The sequence below is a fragment of the Drosophila suzukii genome, chromosome 3, assembly GCF_043229965.1.
Source record: "Drosophila suzukii chromosome 3, CBGP_Dsuzu_IsoJpt1.0, whole genome shotgun sequence".
In the NCBI taxonomy this organism is placed as follows: domain Eukaryota; kingdom Metazoa; phylum Arthropoda; class Insecta; order Diptera; family Drosophilidae; genus Drosophila; species Drosophila suzukii.
In genome coordinates, this window is record NC_092082.1 from 10,113,841 (window position 1) to 10,133,544 (window position 19,704).

The 19,704-nt window shown below is 39.6% G+C and overlaps 2 protein-coding genes across 2 annotated transcripts in view; both read right to left on the reverse strand.

Moving 5' to 3' along the window:
- The window catches only part of LOC108013611 (Glutamate receptor IB), a 31,091-nt gene extending 13,543 nt beyond the window's left edge, over positions 1-17,548 (reverse strand). The window contains exons 1-7 of the mRNA XM_036816028.3: positions 17,045-17,548; positions 13,089-13,477; positions 11,524-11,676; positions 10,715-10,842; positions 10,064-10,193; positions 2,098-2,351; positions 1,091-1,255 (exon numbers count right to left, since the gene is read on the reverse strand). Coding sequence (XP_036671923.3) covers positions 1,091-1,255; positions 2,098-2,351; positions 10,064-10,193; positions 10,715-10,842; positions 11,524-11,676; positions 13,089-13,224 — 966 coding nt within the window. The 5' untranslated portion in view covers positions 13,225-13,477; positions 17,045-17,548. The remainder of the gene's footprint in view (positions 1-1,090; positions 1,256-2,097; positions 2,352-10,063; positions 10,194-10,714; positions 10,843-11,523; positions 11,677-13,088; positions 13,478-17,044) is intronic.
- An 804-nt stretch (positions 17,549-18,352) lies between these two features.
- On the reverse strand, positions 18,353-19,478 carry LOC108012246 (chymotrypsin-2). Its single transcript, XM_017077545.3, has 3 exons — positions 19,169-19,478; positions 18,836-19,112; positions 18,353-18,745 (listed from the first exon to the last, which is right to left on the reverse strand). The coding sequence occupies exons 1-3, from the start codon at positions 19,453-19,455 to the stop codon at positions 18,356-18,358; spliced, it is 954 nt and encodes a 317-aa protein (XP_016933034.3). The 5' UTR covers positions 19,456-19,478; the 3' UTR covers positions 18,353-18,355.
- Between the last annotated feature and the right edge of the window lie 226 nt (positions 19,479-19,704).

Here is a 19,704-nt window from a genome sequence, read left to right on the forward strand (position 1 = left end):
CCCCAGAACACACACGCAAGTCAAATAAACAAACAAATGCTGCCAAAGAGAGCAGCGGTCCAGAAGCCGGACCGGAACGGACCTAAAACGAAGGACACCGGACCAGACCGGACCGGACTAAAGCGAACTGAACCAAACTGGACCGGAGAGAACTGTCCTCCAGCTGAATTCAACTAACGTTTAAGCGCCACAAAGTGAAATCTTTGTCAACAAGGATAATGCCAAGGAAATACAAATATAAACAGCCAGCAAGCGCAAACTAAACCAACTTGCTGCTGTCGCAAGGCTATCTCTTTTACACTTAAAAAAATAGTATCACTTATTACAAGTTATGATATGATATATGGTTTTAAGCATAAATTTTCTAAAAGTTACATTTTTTGATACACATCTTATTAATGTTGGAATGTTGAAATAAAAAGAAGACAATAAAAATCATAGATTCTTAAGTTCTTAAAATATTCTAAAAACAATTAAACCTACTTTATGGAAAGTATTTTTTTTTATATTCGTAATATGTTAATATATACCTTATTTAGATAATGATATGCTCTGATCTACAAACTAAGTGAGTTATTCTTAAGTTTTGGGATACCTTTTTATTGTAAATATATATAGATTTTTATAAAATTGTATTCAATTTTGTTAAAACGAGCTGTTTTTGACTCTTAGTAATCCTTTAAGCACCTTTTCTCCTGAGTGTATATGTCTAGGTCCCGGTAGCATTGACAAGGACAACGGAGCAGCAGCGACAAGGACACATGTGCCTTTGACTGCAAGTTGTGCGATAGCTATCTGTCTCCTGCCCGCTCGCTAAAAGTGAAATCTGGAATCTGTCGCCGGAATGCGAATACTAGAATACTAAAATACTAGAGTGAATAAGAGGACGAGTATTTGACGACACGCAACACAAACAGAGCGCACAAACACAAGTGCAAACAGAGCGCTGAGCAGCGACAAAGCGCCGCAAACTATGCTACAGTTGCTACAGCATAGTGTCCTCCCCCGGACAAACATTAAATCCACGCAAATATTTAACTGCCAAACTAGTGAGCTGGCCTCGTTTGGATATATACTAGGGGCTACTCACCGAAATCGATTCACGGCCAGCGCCCACACTCATCTGGGGGTCCAAGCGCTTCCAGCTGTCGTAGAACTCCCGCACCAGCCGCCGATTCGTGTCCACGATGCGAAAGCCTGTGATGTTAATGGCACCAAATTCGATTATCTCGCTCTCCCAGCGATCGTCCATGACCTGCAATACCATTGTCTTGTATTGAATCGAAATTGGGTTCGTAGAGGTACAGTGGGGCAACTTGGTTATAGGGTTGTGTAAAATGCAAATTTAAATAGAATACATTTGTCTTATGAAATGAGTTTTATTTCGATTCAAGACTTTTAGAGTGGTTTATTTTAAAAGGATCATCTTTTATTTTAAAATTTTGTAAAGTTGTTATAAGATAGCACTAGATTTTTTTAAATATTTTTAAAGTGATTAAAACTATTAGGATCATATTTGAAACACTACTGGCAAGACAATGGAACCAAAATTGGATTCGTAGAGGTACAGTGGGCAAAATTGGCTATACTTCACTGTAAAATGTACATTTGAATAAAATACATTTGTATTTTTAGATTCTTTTAATTTACATTCAACACTTTTAACGTTATATTTTTTAATGGGATTTGTTTAATTTATTTAATTTATTTATTTAATAAAAAAAAATTGTTTATTGAAACTGTTCGAAAATATAAGGAACAGTTGAATATTTAAACAATTCTGTGAGGATATTAATAATATTAAATTATTATTTAAAAAAGTATTAGTATCCAATTTATATAAAGCAAAATATAAAACATTTGTGAGGATATTAACAATATTAAATTATTATTAGAAAAAGTATTAGTAAGCAATTAATATAAAACAAAATGTAAAACATTTGGTATTTTTAAATTTGTATGTGATTAATTAACTTAAACTCCACTGTGCCTTGGTTTAATCGTTATTTTTTTTGGGTTTTTGGATACGTTACTCGCCCTGGACTGGTTTGGGTTTTGGGGTTTTGGTTTTTTGGGTTTGTGGGCAGCAACACTTACCAAACCACTCAGCAAATAGTGGTAGGTGCGTCGGCCCAGTCGCAAATCGCGGACATGCTGGATTAGTATTTGCTTGGCCATTTCCGTGGGGCAGTCCAGGACGATGTGCTTGTTCTCGAAGCGGCCGATCTGCTCCAGCGTGTGCAGGAACTCGATGGCCATGCTGACATTGGAGATGCGCTTGACCAGCTCCACTTGGAAGGACTCGTTGCCGGGCCGCAGTCCCTGGTATATTTGCTGGAGGCGCAACAGACCTGCGGGGTATCAAGTGTGATCCTGTTAATTAACTGAGTTTCGAGCAAATTTACATCCATTCCGGCCCAGCCGGACATATGGCCAGATCCAGATTCCCAGATACGTACATAGATGCATTAGCACAGGGGCACACAAATTAGAGCCATCAACAGTTTTGCGAGTCGTTAGCCACTGCAAAGGAAAAGGGCCCCGAGCCCCAATCCCCAGTCCCTTATCAACAAGACGAGCATTTGCAGCTCACAGGAAGCCCCGGGGCTTAGGGAAGGGGTCGGACAAGGGGTTACGCCCATCCACCCGACGAGAAATCAAATTCTCAGCATTATTCTAGCCGAAATCTGCTTAAGCCTTAAGCTTGTCTGAAGTGGGCTGAATAAAATTCGAGAGTAAGCGACTTATTTTATTGAAAACGCTGCTAATCAGCTGATGCTATCAAACGAGTTTATCCAGATCAAAAATTGTGAATGTCCATTCAAAAGTTATCAAGAGGTTATTTTTGCAAAAATATAAAAATCTTTTTTAATTCTACTTGCTTTTTACAATTCATTCGTATAAAAAATGCAAATGGCCAATGAAATGGGACTTAAAGCACTCAAAAGTTCGGCCAATATACAAAATGGAAAAATATTCAATTACTTTGGCATTGAAACATTAAGCTGTGTTTATCACTCTTAAAAATTGATAAAATATATGCACCCAGAAAATCAATCCAAAAATATGATTTTATTTTAAAGATGTGAAAATAACAAACCCATTTTAGATTTGATAAGTAAGCTTCTTAAAATATGTCTACAAATCAAATGATATAAATTGGATTTCTTTATTCATATTTGTGCCAATTAAATCAGAGTTTTTGTATTGTTCATTGAAGTCTCCAGACGTTTCTGCTACCATTTTTGAGTACTTTTAGTCATAAATTCTGGCTTATTTCTGTTCAGACTTAAGTCCTTTCAAATCTGTCTACACAACGCTCCAGTTTTCTTTGTCGCCTGCGCCTTGACATTTGCTTTGTCTAAAAATAGGCCACACACACGCCCCCTTTTTGCCCAGATACATTCACCCTTTTCACTCTCCCCCCCGCACAAACAAAAGCCAAAGGAGCAAAATCAGTTTCAATTTGAAATTTACCGAAAACGGATACAAGGATGCGTACATGCCACTGCGTATCCAGCAGATACCCCTGGATGGGCAACAGAATTTAGGCCAACTGCGGCATGTTGGCAATGCCATGGGCCCCGGGGCAAGGCCAAGTTTTGGACCACTTGGCAGGCAGGCAGTCGAAAGGACCGTGCCCATCGTTATCCTTTCGGCATTATCCTCGGCCCACTGCTAACCAAGAATCCTCCCTGCCGGCGCAATTTGCATTTGTGCTTATTGAGTTATGGCTGCAACTAACTGCTTTCATTCGCACTTAAAACGAGCGCAGGGCCCCCAGCTTCAGCTTCATCCTCTTCCACTTCTCGTCCTCCCGCAGGACTTGCCTCAAACTTTACGAGTCAAAACTCAACGATTCAATGCGCCTGGGACACTGGAATACGAATACAAACAGATAGCTTGGTAGACAGACAGACGGACTGAGATGATTTGTATTACAGCTACGCAGCAAACAAAGAAAGGCGAATGGGGGGCAAAAAAAAAAAACGTGAAGGAGCTGTGTGGAAAGCCAAGGAAAAGCCAGCAAGGATGCCCAGGAGATGGAGATGGAAAAATCTCGACTGGGTCTTCTCGGTGGATGTCGCATGAGACATGGCGGTGCAACTCCAATGCGCCTTCAATTTATGTTTGCGGATAAAATGGGATTTGCTTTTTGCTTCTGCTGGCTTCTGCTGGATTTTGATTTAGACATTGGTGTTGGTGTTACTGGCACTGCCACGCCCACTGCTACGCACGGGCGGAGCGTACTCAATACATTTCCAATTTGTTGTTGCTTTGATTTGCACTATGTGCGGGAAGTACATATATTCTGGGACCTAAAAAACCTTGCAAGTGTACAAGAGAGTATAGTACAATACTTTTTTAACATTCGATTTCCAGTGGTACTTAGTTGAATATAAATGATTTTCATAATTTATTTCAGACTTAGGATCGCCGGAAAATAGATGACTACAAAGCAGTTTAACCTTTAATCCAAAATTAAATTAAGGGATATTTTTCTAGAGCACAAAAAATGATACTCGAATATATTTAAAAAAATATTTTTTTATTAAGCTTGGCATTCAGTTTAAGTTTAACATTCCTCTTTAATATTTTAAATCTCTTATAAGTATACCAAAAAGCGTTCCCATCAAATTCTGTAGATTTGAGTATGGTATGATCCAAGCACTTGAAATATTTGTGTTGCACGATAAACACATTAAAACTTATTAAACTTATACATATTTCTTACTTGAGATGGTATTTTAAGCGCATTCAAATCAACCATTTCAAGAGCTAGAAATCGACACCCTTTGTGAATGGAATACATCCTGTTGGGGTATCAAATTGGCCTGAATAATGCAGATACCCCCATTCCATATCTCCCTGTAAGTGTGTGTGTGTGTTTGTATCCGTGTGGATGAGTGAGCGGCCATTTTTTGTGCGCTCCTCCCGTTGTGCAATAAATTTTCTGCCCTGCCTTTTATACAATTTCATTTGCTGGCACTTCCGCCCCCTAATACTCATCCACCCACTCTATTTCGCTTCCATTCGCTTGGCTTGTGTTTGGATTTGATTTTTGTGCTTTTTTCGATTTGAGATTTGCCGCTTGGATTTGGTAGTGTGCGTATGTGCGTGTGTGTGTGTGGGTATTTGTATCTATGTGTGTGAATCGGAAAATCGAAAGTGTAATTGAAGAGCATGCTGTTGCGGCCGAGGATTTTGTTTTATTTCATTTTTGATATCAAAACATTTTTGTGGCTCACCCCGCCGCATATAATTCGAGTTTCCCCATTTCCGGTCCCCCCTTCGCCCATCGACTTTTAGCCTCGATATTGGCATCCCCACATCCCAGTTAGTATCCCAAACCGAATCCGAATTCAAGTCCCCATCCGCTGGCGTATCTTTGTGTGGGTTTAGAGCATTTCCGTTGATTTTTATTGTTTTATTTCGAGCTGTGTGGCCGGTGCTCTTTCATTTTCGTTTATGTAACGAATTTAATTTACAATTATATTTATTTTTTTCCTTGTTTTTTCTGTGCTGCCGGGTCAAATTCAATTTCTTTCGAGTAGCGAAAGCGAATTGAAATTGAATTTGAAAAGTGCCAGGAGACGAAGATGGCTGGCCTGGTCTCGCTGCCACTCAATTTTGGCCACTATCTCTCCAGTGGCTATGCAAATCTGTCAGCCACAGAGCCACGCCCAAAGTAAACAAGACAATTTGTTATGTTAAACAAAAGTTAGTTTTGCGGAAATGAAGTTTTCCTGCCTTGGCAAGCGACACCCAGCTAGAGCCCACCATAAACAGATGCAAAGATACGCACAGATAGATGGATAGAATGAGATACGAATACGGATACGGACATCAGATATCACACACGGCTAACAAGCAAGACATTTGCCAGCATATTTTATGAAGAAAGTTGATCGGAATAGATAAACAAATGTAATTACCATGGAGAAAGTTTGAGGGGGGGACAACATGGCCGCTTTTCATTTCCCGATTGACTGCAAATCCAAAAATTCCATAATTTATGCATTAACTGTCCGTAATTAGGATACAGCCACGCCCCAATTTAGCAGCTTGTTATGGCTTTTTACTGGCCTGCCTGTTGTGCTATCAAAAACTTTGCCAGTTTAATTACTTACAAACTGCGTCGGCGGCCTCGTTTGGTTACTCGGAAAACTGGGGAAAATTATGCTGACAAGCTCAAAGGCTTTGCGCATATGTTTTCAATGGCCTCAAAGAAAGGAGTGGGGGAAAGGAAAAACTGGTGGCTGGCAGCATTAAAAGTATCAAATAACATGAAAGTGAAAGCGCAGTAAACCCCATAATGGTTAAATTAATGGCAGTCAGCCGGAACCGGAGGCCGCAGCATCTCCTTTTCTGGCCAAGGACTCTCTCGTCCTTGTCGCCATCGTTGTCTTAACGCAATTTGCGCTGCCATTTGACGCAGTTTATGCAAATTCTTTCTGTGATTTAAATTATGTAACACTCTCTATGGCGGCAACAATCAGCGCTCGCTTATTATTCATGATGCCCACTCGAAGGCAGATTCGTTTCAGATTTTTATATCCACACAAAGCACTCATATCGAACGTCGAATTGCCAAGGCAGATACATATTTGATGGCCCCAGCCTTTGGGTTTTTTTTTGGGGCAAAAGACAATCAAGTCTTTCATCTATAAACAAAACCATTTGCATAATTCTGCACTTAGGGTTCAAGGGGTCGCATTGATTAGCCATAGCCGTAGGGTTGGGCTTTAATACCTAGCCGGGTATTGTCTTTAATAAACAATTCTGGTCAGTTGATTGAACTGCTGACGTATTCATTGCAGCATGAGCAAGCAGATTTTCACACGTCCTTAAAAACGCTCACGCATCTGTATTTGTCCCCCGCCATCCTGTATCTGTATCTGTGCCCCCTTCTGTCTTTGTATCTGTATCTGTGACTGCTGTGTGGAATGTTTTTCTTTCTTTTTTTTTCCGCTCCAACCGCCATAATAAATTTCGTTTCACGGCAAGTCAATGTGCTGTTAACACGGCAATGGGCAGGACCACGCCTACTCGGCGCTTTTTCTTCTTCATTCCCAGATTCCTTCTTCATTTTCGGTAGCTGTGACGACACACATGGTCTATATATATTTGTATATATGTATATATATACCTACGTGTAAGTAAGACATTTTCTTTCATTGCAGACTGTTGATTGTATGCTTTTTCATACAGAAATATCGATGGCAACGTGGCAGCCTCTTGGGGGGGGGGTCATGGAAAATTGGGTTGTTGCGTTTACAAAAAAAGGCCAACGAAATAACACTTTACCCACACCCGCGGAATAAAATTAATGATTTGCTGAGCCGAAAAAAGTACAAAATTAAAGAAGAGATTTTTTTTGTATCTCAAGGATCCTCAAATCTGGCTGAAAACCGGCCAGACGAGCATCGCCACCTGTCACTTTTGCCCGTACATGTCATTTGTTCTAGTGTCTCGTACGTGCAAATACTTTGCAATTCATTGGCACCGCCTCTGTCTGTGGGAAATTTGCTTATACGGCTCATTTGACGTGGCTGGCGTCGATGACTGGAAGCGGGACAGCTGCTCGGAGCAGTTAGCATGTCAAGCGGATGGCCCGCCAAGTTGCCAACTTGGCCCACATGGAATGAAGTTATTTCAGCTACGTTTGCGAGAAGCTTTTGCCATCGATTCAATCGGTAGAGTGAAAAGTGATGCGATTTTGTTTTCTTTTGGGGACGGTACACATAGATGCTTTTTCTGAGAACATTCCTTGAAGTACTTATCACAAAACAGGTACAACATCTAAAGACATTTAATGACATTGAATAGAGTTTTCAAACCCCTAGTGATTTTGGTGGCACCCCCGAGTAGTTATGTTTTTTAAACATACATTAGGTAATCTTTTTACCGAAATCCATGATTTATAGCCATACTTTTGTTTAACTCATTCTTGATTAATTCATTGTTAGTAAGCCGGAATTTTAAGATTAAATCTGCCATATAGTGCTAAATAAACTAAACCATTATAAAATAATTCCCAAAATAAAATATAATATTTCCCTAGAATCAACTTTAGTGGAACTTGGTAAACACTTCAATTAAAGACTTAAAGGCTAAGCCTCCGAGGATTCTTTTTGGCCTAAGCTTGAACTTCGAATCCCGTGCGCGGATTTCTTTGATGACCTGTGGATGGCCCCGCCCACTTTTCTTGTCTGGAAAATCCAATAGCCGCTGGCGGCACAAGTGTTTTTTAGTGAACAATCTCACACACTCGCGCACATAGACTGCGAAAATATATATAATGTAGCATAGCCGGAGGGGCTGGCACGTATTGGAATTTTCCCGGCGACCCAACGAGCGGCGGGCAAATACAATAATTTCACAGCTAAAAGGAAAATGTGTGTAAGCCAATTTCTCGGCCAAGTCGTAAATACAAGCGAGAATAAACTTATAAGCCGCTGGCCCACTTCGCATGAATTAGATTCCGGCGAGTGGGAAAAAAATACCCATAACGAAATATTGTTTGTGTTTGCATCGATGGTTGTTTCTGTTGTGATTGTTCTACACGCCACTCGAAAAATCGTATCTGAAGCCGGCCATTGCCCATAAATAGTTCTCTTTTTGGCCCAATTTTGTGTTGTTTTTTTCGGCAGGGGGGAGATGGGTGGCAAGGCGCAAAATGTTTTTCCTATTTCTTCCTATTTCTTTGTAATAAACTCGTTGGCGCGTTGAATAAACAAAAGAGGAAGCCATTGCCGGGCCAAAAACAAAAGGACGCTAAGAGGCGTAGGCGCTACGTGCCAGAAGTTGCCTTGTAAACATGGCCATAAACCATAAACCAAGTAGCCGAAAAGGAAATACCCGAAAAATGAAAAACGGTCGAGCAATTTTGTCTACCCATATCTATTAATTGGCCATACATATCTCTGGGCTCACTGGCCTTAAAGTCATATGCAGGCAATCAGAATTTATTAAGCTGCTAACAAGAAGCCACAAAATTGATTGAGTGCCACTAAGCATTTGGCACACGGCCTAGAACAACCGATGAGATACATAAATACAGGCTCGTGAAGTGAAAGCGGAATGAAGAGGGATTAATGAACATAGACATAGACGAAGGATGGGGGTCATGAACTGGCTGGAATTGATTGAGTGCTGTTAGCCACCGCAAAGATTTTCACGTGGCATTCATTAATAATAATAATGCAGCCAGCCAGACACTAGCGTCCCTCCATCCGTCCATTTGTCCCCCGGGTGGCCACATAAACCAATTGTCCGACTGCCAATGGCGCAAAATGTCAGCGAGGACAAAAAGGAGGGGACTCAATGCAGACGGCTGTGTCATTAAACTTTATTTATGCACTGGGTAAATGGAAAATGCTTGCAGAAACTTATAACAAAGCAAATTTACGCTGGAGTAAAAATGGGGAGAGCTCACTTCCATACTGCACAACCATTTCACTTGCAGAAAACTACATAACAATTTTCTTGATTTTATAATTGCGCTTTTTGTTTCTCACTTAAGGAAACTGCCAAACAATTATGAACACTAAAACAACAGTATAAGAAAGTTTTTCTTTTAAATAGGAAAATATTTGATAAGGGGAAAAGACAGAGAAAATGTCTCCAAGCGAGTTCGGTTGGGAAAGTAGGTATTCGGAAATATTTTCTAACACTTATTTTATTTCTCTTGATTATACCAATTTTCTTTAATACTTTTCACTTCCTTTAATAATAAAATTACCCATTAAATCTTAACAATTTAATCTGTTTCAGGGTTATACTTTTAAAAATACAAAACGAAGTTTTTATTTTTTCTCAATTTAGAGATGGCTATTATTTTTCTTAACAGCGTATTATTTTACTATTTCTAAATAAACCCGTAACTATTTCCCCCAGTGTTTTATATTGAGACCCATTCAGACTTTATAGTTTGCATAGATGAGGTTGCGAGAAGCGAAAGCGGGAAAATGCTTATTGACTCGGTCTGCTCCTTTCGAATCCGCTTCCTCATTCTATATATATATATATATATATTAGTATGCATGCTGGTCGTACTCACCATCGTGGGAATCGTAGAGATAAATTATTTTGCGCCAGCCATAAAATTGTATTGTATCAATGATGGCCTGATGATAATCCGGGCGCATGCTGAGGGCAAAGTCGAGGAAGCCAGACGATGGCGTAAGCACCTAAAACGCGAAAATTATGGAAAACAGCCGCAAATCCAGGACCAAGAAGTGGGAAAGAGAGAGGGAGCAAGGACATGGCGAGTTAGTAAACATGAATCATTATTGAGTGCTCATTGTTGTTGGACCCTGTTTTGGGGCTCGTTTTAGGCATTTGCCTGGTTGATTTATTGGGCGGCTGGGCCTAAACGAGGCCAAAAGTGTGTTATAAATTTTTAAAGCGCACGCACACGACACAACTGCTGGCCAGGACATCATTAGAAACAAGTGGCCAGGTTGCCTGGGTTGCCCCAGCTCACTAGTATTTATAATGATTTGTACCTGGGCGACTCATAAATATTTGCCCCAGCTGTGTTTCGGAGTGCTTTTTCGGGTGGGGCTTTGGGCTTTTCAAGGTTACCAAAATTATATTGCGAGCCAACAGTGCGTATGATTAATATTTCATATTTAAATAGGCTAACGACCTTGGCAACTCACTTGCCAGACCGATGCTTTAATATTTATTAATGTCTTAATGGGCTCACCTTCTCGGGGAACCAGGGCGTCACGAAGGGCATCTGGAAGGTGTTCGAGTAGGAGTGCAGGGTATCGAAGGAGTCGGGCGAAACGGCCCCCAGCATCGAGTATACGCCCCTTGAGAACTGATTGCAAACTGCAGAAAATTAAGTATAAGTTATGATTTATGGCACATTTTATTTAATTGGTGTTGAAACTAACTAATAGTTAACATTTCGCACAAATTTATGTCTGTTTTAATTGGAATTCATTAAAATAATTGTTTAAAAATGTATGGCAGATTAGCAAAACATAAATTTACCTTCATAATTCTCTGAGCTTATTTTATAAATTAAATTTAAAAATTATTTTACAGGCAAGAAATATAAGCTACTTGAAATATTAATATTATTAATATTAATATTAATTGTTTAAAAATGTATGGCAGAATAGCAAAACATAAATTTAACTTCATTATAATCTAAGCTTATTTTATAAATTAAATTTAAAAATTATTTTACAGGCAAGAAATATAAGCTACTTGAAGATTATACGCTTTAAACAGAATGCAAATAAATATAGGTAAATCCTTTTTAATTGAAACAGAAATAATTGAGTTTGAAAAAGAAAAAATATAATGGAAGACAGGCTAAAAATGCACATAATTGATAGATTTTCTGCGTAACGAGAAATCTTTTTACATTGTTTGCAGGATGGACCGACTGCATCTCATAAATTCAAATCCAAAGGCGAATCAAAATTCAATAGCTCAGATAATTATCGCCCAAGGAGTGTTCAGCTCAATTGATTTATGGCATTTTGAAACGAAGATACTCACTCAGTCGTGACAATTTGAAGGCATCCGCCGTGTTGATCACATCCACGTAGGCCTGCAGCTCGAATCTGCGGGATGAGACGTTCAGGTTGTGATTGAGCATCGCGTACTTGAAGGCCGATTGCACCTCGTCGGTTCCCTGCTCGAAGATGGCACCTGTTCCAAAAAAACCAAATAAAAACCAGGTGAAACAGGTGAAACTGGCAGAGCGGCATGCAAAGATGTGTAAAAGTGCTGTTAGTGCTCGACTCGGGGAAAAGTTTCGTTTCGCTTTTTTGGGGAAAGCTGCTCCATCGAAATTGTCAATTAAGTTCAAAGCAAAGGCACTTTAAACTTTGTAATTGCTTTTGCGCTCGAATTTTATTTGTGTTGTTGCTCTTGTAATTTTTTCTTCTCCTCTGGTTTTTTTTGGATTTTTGGAAAAAACTTTGTTGCTGCCTGCTGTTCATGTTCTTGTTGTTGTTGTGGTGGGCAATTTGAGCCAATTTTTAAGTGGCGTTTGCAGCAAGCTAATAAGCGTGGCGTTTCAGTTTTCAAAGTGGCCAACGAAAAATTGAGGAATAAAACGAAGTAGAATGAAACTGACTCTTGGGAAACTTACCAAAAAGAAAACAATACAAAGCTTAAAGCAATATTGATTTAAGAATCTTTATAATGTCTACAGAGATACATAAATGGTTAAAAATATTAGAAACTTCTAAGTTTGTTCAAGGCACATATGTATATTGTTTCATTTTAAGAAGAGCGTAGAAATGCTTTTGATTTTCTTAACTGATTAAGTTTATAGCAATATTGATTAGTTTTGCTGTATATATTTGTTTACGAATATCTTGGAAAGTTTTAAAGAATTTTTCATTTCAATTTTATATAGATTTTAGTTTATTTATAAAATATTTTTGATTGTTACATATCTTTCCCACAATAGAATTCACTTTAAAAAATCTTTAAAAAATTAACTCTAGAGAAATTTTGAATAAAGATACTTTTTATCCCTAACTCAAACTTAAATTTAAGTTAAAGAAAAAAACTTGTAAAGCTTAAACTGTAGATGATATTTAATTTATAAAATATTTTTTGCTTGTAAATAATTTCGATTTAGGGAAATTAATATATCTTCCATTAAAAATCTAATTATCTTCTTAGCATAAGATTGTATTGGAATTTTCAATAAATATTAAAAATTTAAGTAAAGGAAAAAGGATTTTTGAAAAATAAAGTTATCTTTACAAAGATTCATGTATAGTTATACCTTATAAGTAGGTTAAGCAAACGTGTAAAGTTATAATGTTTTCTTAGACCCTTTAAGTATGAACAGCACTTTCTTGAATCAATATTTCTAGTCTTTCAGGTGGGTTTTCCGAGTGTTTAGGAAACGGGGAGTTTCGAGGGCGTTCCTTGCATTTCCCAGCCAGCTGAGGCATGTGCAGTTGAGCGGTTATAAAATAAAAGTAAGTGCCAGGACAAAACCAGGACACGGATAGCAGGCGGAAATAGGAGGACCTGGAGTGGGAGGGGCTGCAGCTCGAGTCGCTGTCAGATGCATTGGGCTTACGGTTACGGTTACTCACCTAATGGGATTTTCTCGGTTAATGATGGCTGTGCGCTGACTCCCCCGTGGCTGCCCCTTCCGCCGCCGCCTCTGCTCCATGTTAGCCATAATAAAATGCTTGGCCAAAGGCAGCTCAACTTTAAGCCAAAGCGCATTTTGCAGCCCGTTGATACTGCGGCTGATGCTGCCTTCGGTTGCCTGCCTGGTTGTTACTGCTATATCCTTGCTATTCCTGCGGAACAGGACTCCTCCTCCTCCTCTTGTTGTTGTTGTTGTTGTTATTTTTGCCGTTAATTCCGCTTTTCCGCTTATTTTCCGCAGTTGTAGTTGCTGTAGTTGTTGCTTGTCGTCGCTGGCATTGCCAGCATTTTGCCGCACTTAGCGCAGCATTTGCATAATTTGTGCTGCCTGCATTTATTTTCGGGTCAGCGATTGGATAAAATTGTGGGGGGAGATGGGGTTAAAGTATGTTAAATATATCAAAAGATTTTCGGGAGATTTCATGGTGGGTTATCAGGCAAATTGCGTCCGTGTAAGTCGCTTAAATTTTCGGCTTTGTGTGCTTAATTAAACGTTTCCTGCTTATTGGGGCAAATTAGTGTGTGTTTTTTAAGACCGCCCTTTGAGCCACCCCCGAGCTGTTCACTTTGGCACGCGTTGGCCTGCACGTGTCTCTGGCACCTGGCAAGCTGGCAAACTGCACTGGAAAAAATCTTTACAAATTTATAAAAATAAGAGTCTTAAAAAAAATATATTTAAGATCTCAGTAACATAGGAATTTCTCTCGATTATTATTTTTTGCTACCTTTTAGATACTTTAACCAAACAAATAGAGCTTTAATACTCCCTAAGGGCTTCCAAAAGATATTAGATTATAATCTTTAGGACAGTAAATATCCTGTAAGTAACATGTTACTATCACTGATTTTTTAAACGAAATTAAACCAACCACAGTTGAAGTCTTGGAAGTCAATTTATTTATTGAATATTAAAAATGGTCCTTTAAAATATCGTCAACTCTATGAAAGAACTCTAAGGCTATACTTTATTATATTTCTGATATAAGAATGTGTCATTTACATTTTGCCAAGGCTATTAAGTTAGTTGAGAGATGTAAGATAGTTCCAAAAAAATATCAAAATTGGCAATCGACAGATGGTAATTAATTATTCTATGGAAAACTTCGAAACCGCTGACAACTTGAAGTATTATTTTCTTGCTCTGTAGCAACAGGTAAACTGGCAACTGCCACCTGGCACAATGGCAGCCGACTTGGCAACTGTCGCGTTCCATTCACTTTCCGCTGAGGCTCGCATTTGTGCGAGTGTGTGGGTATGTGGGTGCGAGTGTGTGTGCCCAGTGAACTGTATGCAAATATGTACACCTGGTCTATATGCAGGTGTGCGGTGTGGGTGTGAGTGTGAGTGTGGGTGTGAGTATCTCTGCGAATGCTCTTGCTTTTGCTGTTGTGTTTGTGCGTTGTCAGTGTGTCACTGTGCCAGCAGCTTGTGCAGTTATTGTTGCCCCTGCAACGCCCACCAGCCCACCTGTCCTCCTGCCACGCCCTCTTTTACCCTACGCCCCTTTTCCAACACACCCCCCCCGGGCGCATATCCCCCAGTCGTTATCCTTTCGGTTCGCTGACTGTTTTTGTGCTGATTTTGCGCTTATTTTAAATGTCTTTTATGCATGTTGTTTTTGTACGCTTCCCCTCGCTGCTTTATTTTTGTTAACGTTTTTGTTTTATGTCTTTTATTGTTAATTATTTAAAATTGCAGAGCTCAGGCTGACTGACTGACTGCCCGCTTGGCCATGTGACTGGGGCTGTCGGTCCGGGTCCCCTCGAAAATGTCTGTTTTCCACATTCCTTTGGACTTTTTCCCCATGTTTTTCCGACCCCCCAAACGCACGCTTATTGGAATTTTATTTTTGGATCGACTGGAGCTGGGGGGATATTTTTTTCAACGTTTTCCGTTTGCATGCCCCCCAATGGCTTTAATAATGGTTTAATTTTTGAAATTGTTTTTAAATCGGCTTATTTGAGGTATGCCGCACACAGCTGGCCCATCGGTATGCGTTTCGTTCTCGTTAACTCTTGAACATTTTTGGGTTTCGTGTATTTTTCAAGGATAAATATTCATAACTTGGTCATTGCTTATCTGATTTTTTCAGGGGAAATCGATTTAAGTTACGTTTTACTGTTTCTGTAAACGTTTTATATAAATAACTGATGTGTGCACAGATTTTATCTTCACGTGTATGAAGATAGTATGCAAAGTGGGGCAAATATTGAAATTCTGATAAGCTAAAATTCAAATTCTAATTTAATTTACGGAAGGCTTTTATCCTAATTGTCTAGAAAACGGTTGACCCAAGTTACTTATCTGTAAATAATCATTTAAAACCAAAGGGCAATAGAACGACCCCAGTCAGAGTTCGTTCCCCCGTACTTGAAATACTTCATCCTTTGAAGTTTGTTTTGCTGCTTAACCACTCTTTAATCATATCAGTTACAGTAACTAATCCCCCAGGCGGGGATGAGAATGAGAACCCTTTCCCAGCGACTGGGCCCATTCATTCATTAGGCAAACATTGACCGAAGCAATCTACATAAAACCACTTGAGTGAAAAGTTGCAGTCTGTTCGGTATCTATTTTAGCCGGGCCCAGGGCCCATAAAAACCAGAGTCCAGACTGGGGAACCAGAGTTTCAAGCAGCGGCGACATCGCAGGGATTATTTAGCGCATTTAGAAAATAGGTTAACAGACGCTTAATATTCATATAGCCCTGGATGGGGGGCTCGGAACTCGGAGCTCAGAGCTCAGAACTCTAAACTTTATTCTTTATCATGACGATGGCAAAACTAACGCAAAGTGCGACAAGAGCTGCGACTCAGCCGGTTTCCATTAAACGAATGATCCCACTTAATTAAATTTAAATTAGGAGCCTAAAGTTGAACGTCACGGACGTTTAAGTGGCTCCGAGTTGAATCGGGCGAAAGAGACTTGGGCTTATTTAGAAGGGGGGCCCGAAAACACAGGCGAACCCAGATAAGTGAAACGAATGAATGGACATTTAGGCCAAAGGAGCAGACGAAGAGCTGCATCGTCGTCCTGCGGAGGCACTTCCGTTAATTAAATAATTATTTTGTAGCCACTTGCTGATTACTTTTTGGCCGACTCTCGGCTCTATTCATTCGCAACTTAACACGTTGCTTGGGCTGGAGATCCTGTAAATACTACCCCATATCCGGAGCTGACCTTTGCGAGTGCCCCAGTAATTTACAGCCAGAGATGATAGGCATCGGCCCCGCAGTCCAAAGGACCTTCAAAATTTGCCTTTCAAAACGAGCTCACCCACAATGTTTTCCTTTATTTTTCACCCTTGTCGACGGGCACGTGCCCGGCATGGATGAAAAACAAAACGCGATGGCAGGTATTTAGCGAATCCGGCGAGATAAAAATGTAACAGGAAAATTATTAGGCCGCAGATAAAATCCATAATATAAGGCAGCTCATTTGCATTTCAATGAGCTGATTAGTATGCCAATGTCATGCCAAAGAAGCCAGGTAACCCAATACCAAATATCTGAATTTTCAATTTGCCATCATTTCTAATTTATACATACGACACTTGATTATATCTATTTTTATATATCTCTATCATTGGGTTTATTATATATTCATGACTTTTTTTTAATATATCCTTTTTAATTAGCTTAAATTCTACAAACAAATCTAAAAGCTCTTGGCCATCAAAGACAATTGATAACTTATTTTTCTGCCTTTGAATCTGAATCTCAATCTGACAACTTCCCATGCCAACGCAAGCCAAAGTCACAAATAATGAGCCTAAATTTCTCTGTTTATATTAATGCTCGTCAATACTCGAAAGGTCGGGAAACTCAGGGAGTCACTAAGTCATTCCCTCAGTCAGTCAGTAGTCAATGGGGCCTCGACAAATTTGGCAACTTACAAAAAAGAGGGACGAGCATTTGTCGCTGTTCATTTGCGGCTTACAATTCCTTTCCCGGTCTTTGAGATTTATTTTTCCTTTTTTTTTTTGTATTTTTTGTCGGTGGCTTGTAAGTTGTTTGGTCACACACAGCACACTTAAATTGCGGCCTTTTTGCTAAGCATTTTCCTTTTGGGGCAAGAAACTTGAGAAATATTTGGGAATTGGCTCTTAAGCGACTTTTACATTTGCATAAGCTGGCACACAATTTTCAAAATGATTGCCGCTACTTTATTATCACTTAATGCGCGCGACTCCGGTTCGTATTTTCTTGCTTTTCTTTTTTTATTTTTTTTATCTTTTATCACTACCACTCGACTTGAATTCGGTTCTTTGGGGGCCCGATCTGCTCAGCGATTTTCCGATTTCCCGATTTCCCTAGAACGCTAGAGAGAAAGCATCCTTATGACAGTCCGCCGAAATCGTCCTGTTTGACGCGCGCACGACTGGATACTGAGTTGGATGCTGGGCAGGTGTGGTTGGGTCTCGAGATCCGGCAAGGGCTACAAAGCTACAAAATCCGGCAACCTCTCTCGGGCACTCGGAAAACCTCGGAAAACTCAGAGGCTGTGCTCAGTGTACTAAAAAGGGCGGCTTTTCCCACCCAGAGAACGAGCGCACACGCACTCGTCTGCAAAGCCAGAGAGAATCCTCCCTGCAGACGCGTGTTTCTGGCAGTGTTACTGACCTAGTAACCGTCTTCTTTTTTTATCTTTTAGGTTTACTCTCCCCAAGAACAACAATAACAACCATAGTACATCTTGTCGTTCTCTGGTCGGTTGCCCTTTTTATTGCCCGCTCGTGAGTGCAGCACAATCTGCAATTGTTGCTGTTGCTGCTGGCATTTGGTTAGTTGTTAAGCCAAAGCCGAGTGTTAGCCGGAATCCATAACAAGAACTGAGGAGCCGAAATCAATTAAAGCGCTTAAAGTAAGCCCCAGCCAATTGCCAACAGATTTATTCACAGAAAATGGACTTACTAACATCCCATTCGGTTGAAACTTTTAAAAGAGGGAACGATATTTATTTGGAAATGTTCTAGTTTCAAGGAATAAACTTATAGGAACGCAATCCCTTCTTAAGGACTTATATATAAGTATCATACTAATAACACAGTGTAATATCACTAAGGATATAGATATTACACATGCATTATATAATGTAACAAACTTTTTATTACAAAAAAATTATTAGATCTTAAAAATAATTCTCATAAGAACGTTCTGTATTTTCTATTGCAGATATTTTACCAAATCGTTCACAGGCTTGTCTCTTAATTTTCGTATATAATTACAAAAAATAAAAAGGACGCCGTTTGTACATGTGTTATAATAAAATACTCCAGTTTGTTGCGAACAGGCTGGATGCTACCTCCATTGGTGACTATTTTTCCCTCGATCCATTTCACACTAGGATATACATGGGTATAGACAGACGGCATGTTGGTGCCACATCCCACAAGGACACTCACGATCCCGTGGACAGTATCCTCGTGTAACAATGGAGATCCCCAGTCACCTCCACACGGTTGTTGTGCAATAGAGGGGTCAAATTCTTCGGCGCACAAGAGGTTAACAGCATTGACGTTCAGCTTTTTGGCGCATAATTGGGGTTCTATCAGTTCCACGTTTATATAGAGTAGGTACGTGGCGAGCGGTCCACCCTAAAATTGTTCATTTATCAAAAACAAGTTCAAAAATGAAGCTTACCTCATTTTAGAAAGCTCCTTGTAACAATGGATTACTTTACTTACTCGATACATTCGTCCCCAGCCCGGGACAGAACATTTGAGACCCACTGTCGGCGGTTCAAGTGGTAATTTAGCTAAAGAAATATATTTATGATTCCTCGGAAATGCCGTCGTCACCTTCAAAATGGCCAAATCCTGTTTGTTAAGTATTGTGAAGTTATCGGGCAACATCATACTGTCTACAGTAGATATAAAGGTCCTGTTCGGAATATATTTGAGCCTATTGACAGTCCCGGCAACAATGGTCAGTACTCGACTGGAATACACAACTCTCCGATTGCTGGAAAATCAGTTAAAGACCATAAAATAGTCATTTATATTAAAAAATATACCCACTTTATCAGGCAGTGCGCTGAGGTCAAAACGAACGTTGGCGACACAATAACCCCTGAGCAGAAATGATTGTCCCCGAAATACCTGTGGACACTTCTTGTCCTTATAGAGACCACATATGGTGCCAGTCGAAAAGATTCTTCGTCATAGTTGGCATCGGAAAGGCGCTTAGCACGATTAAAGGTTAGAGAAGAGACAATCTTTGAATGATCTGCAGTTAAGAGGATCAGTAAGATCAGTAAGTATAGTATCAGTAAGTGTAGTAAATTCAAATAATTTTGAGTATTCATGACGGCTTTGGCAAGTGTTAAGTGTTTGAAAAAAATATAAGGGATTACTAGTTTGGGATCCATTATTCTAAATTAAAGAATATTTATGGTAAAAACATCAAGTCTTTAAAGGGCACTAAAAGCAACTAAAATGTGATATATTTCGTTGGCCTTCAACCATTTTCACTATGAGTACAAAGTTTGCTTTACTTTACTGTGCTGAATTTAGAGTGCCTCTGGAATTGGCTGCAACAAAATTGGAGGGATTAC

Coding starts and splice junctions, on each gene's coding strand:
- LOC108012246 (XM_017077545.3), bottom strand. CDS start 19,455: ATGAATACTCAAAATTATTTGAATTTACTACACTTACTGATACTATAC. Junction 19,113..19,168: donor TCAGCGCACTGCCTGATAAA/GTGGGTATATTT, acceptor CTGATTTTCCAG/CAATCGGAGAGTTGTGTATT. Junction 18,746..18,835: donor GCTGGGGACGAATGTATCGA/GTAAGTAAAGTA, acceptor GAACAATTTTAG/GGTGGACCGCTCGCCACGTA.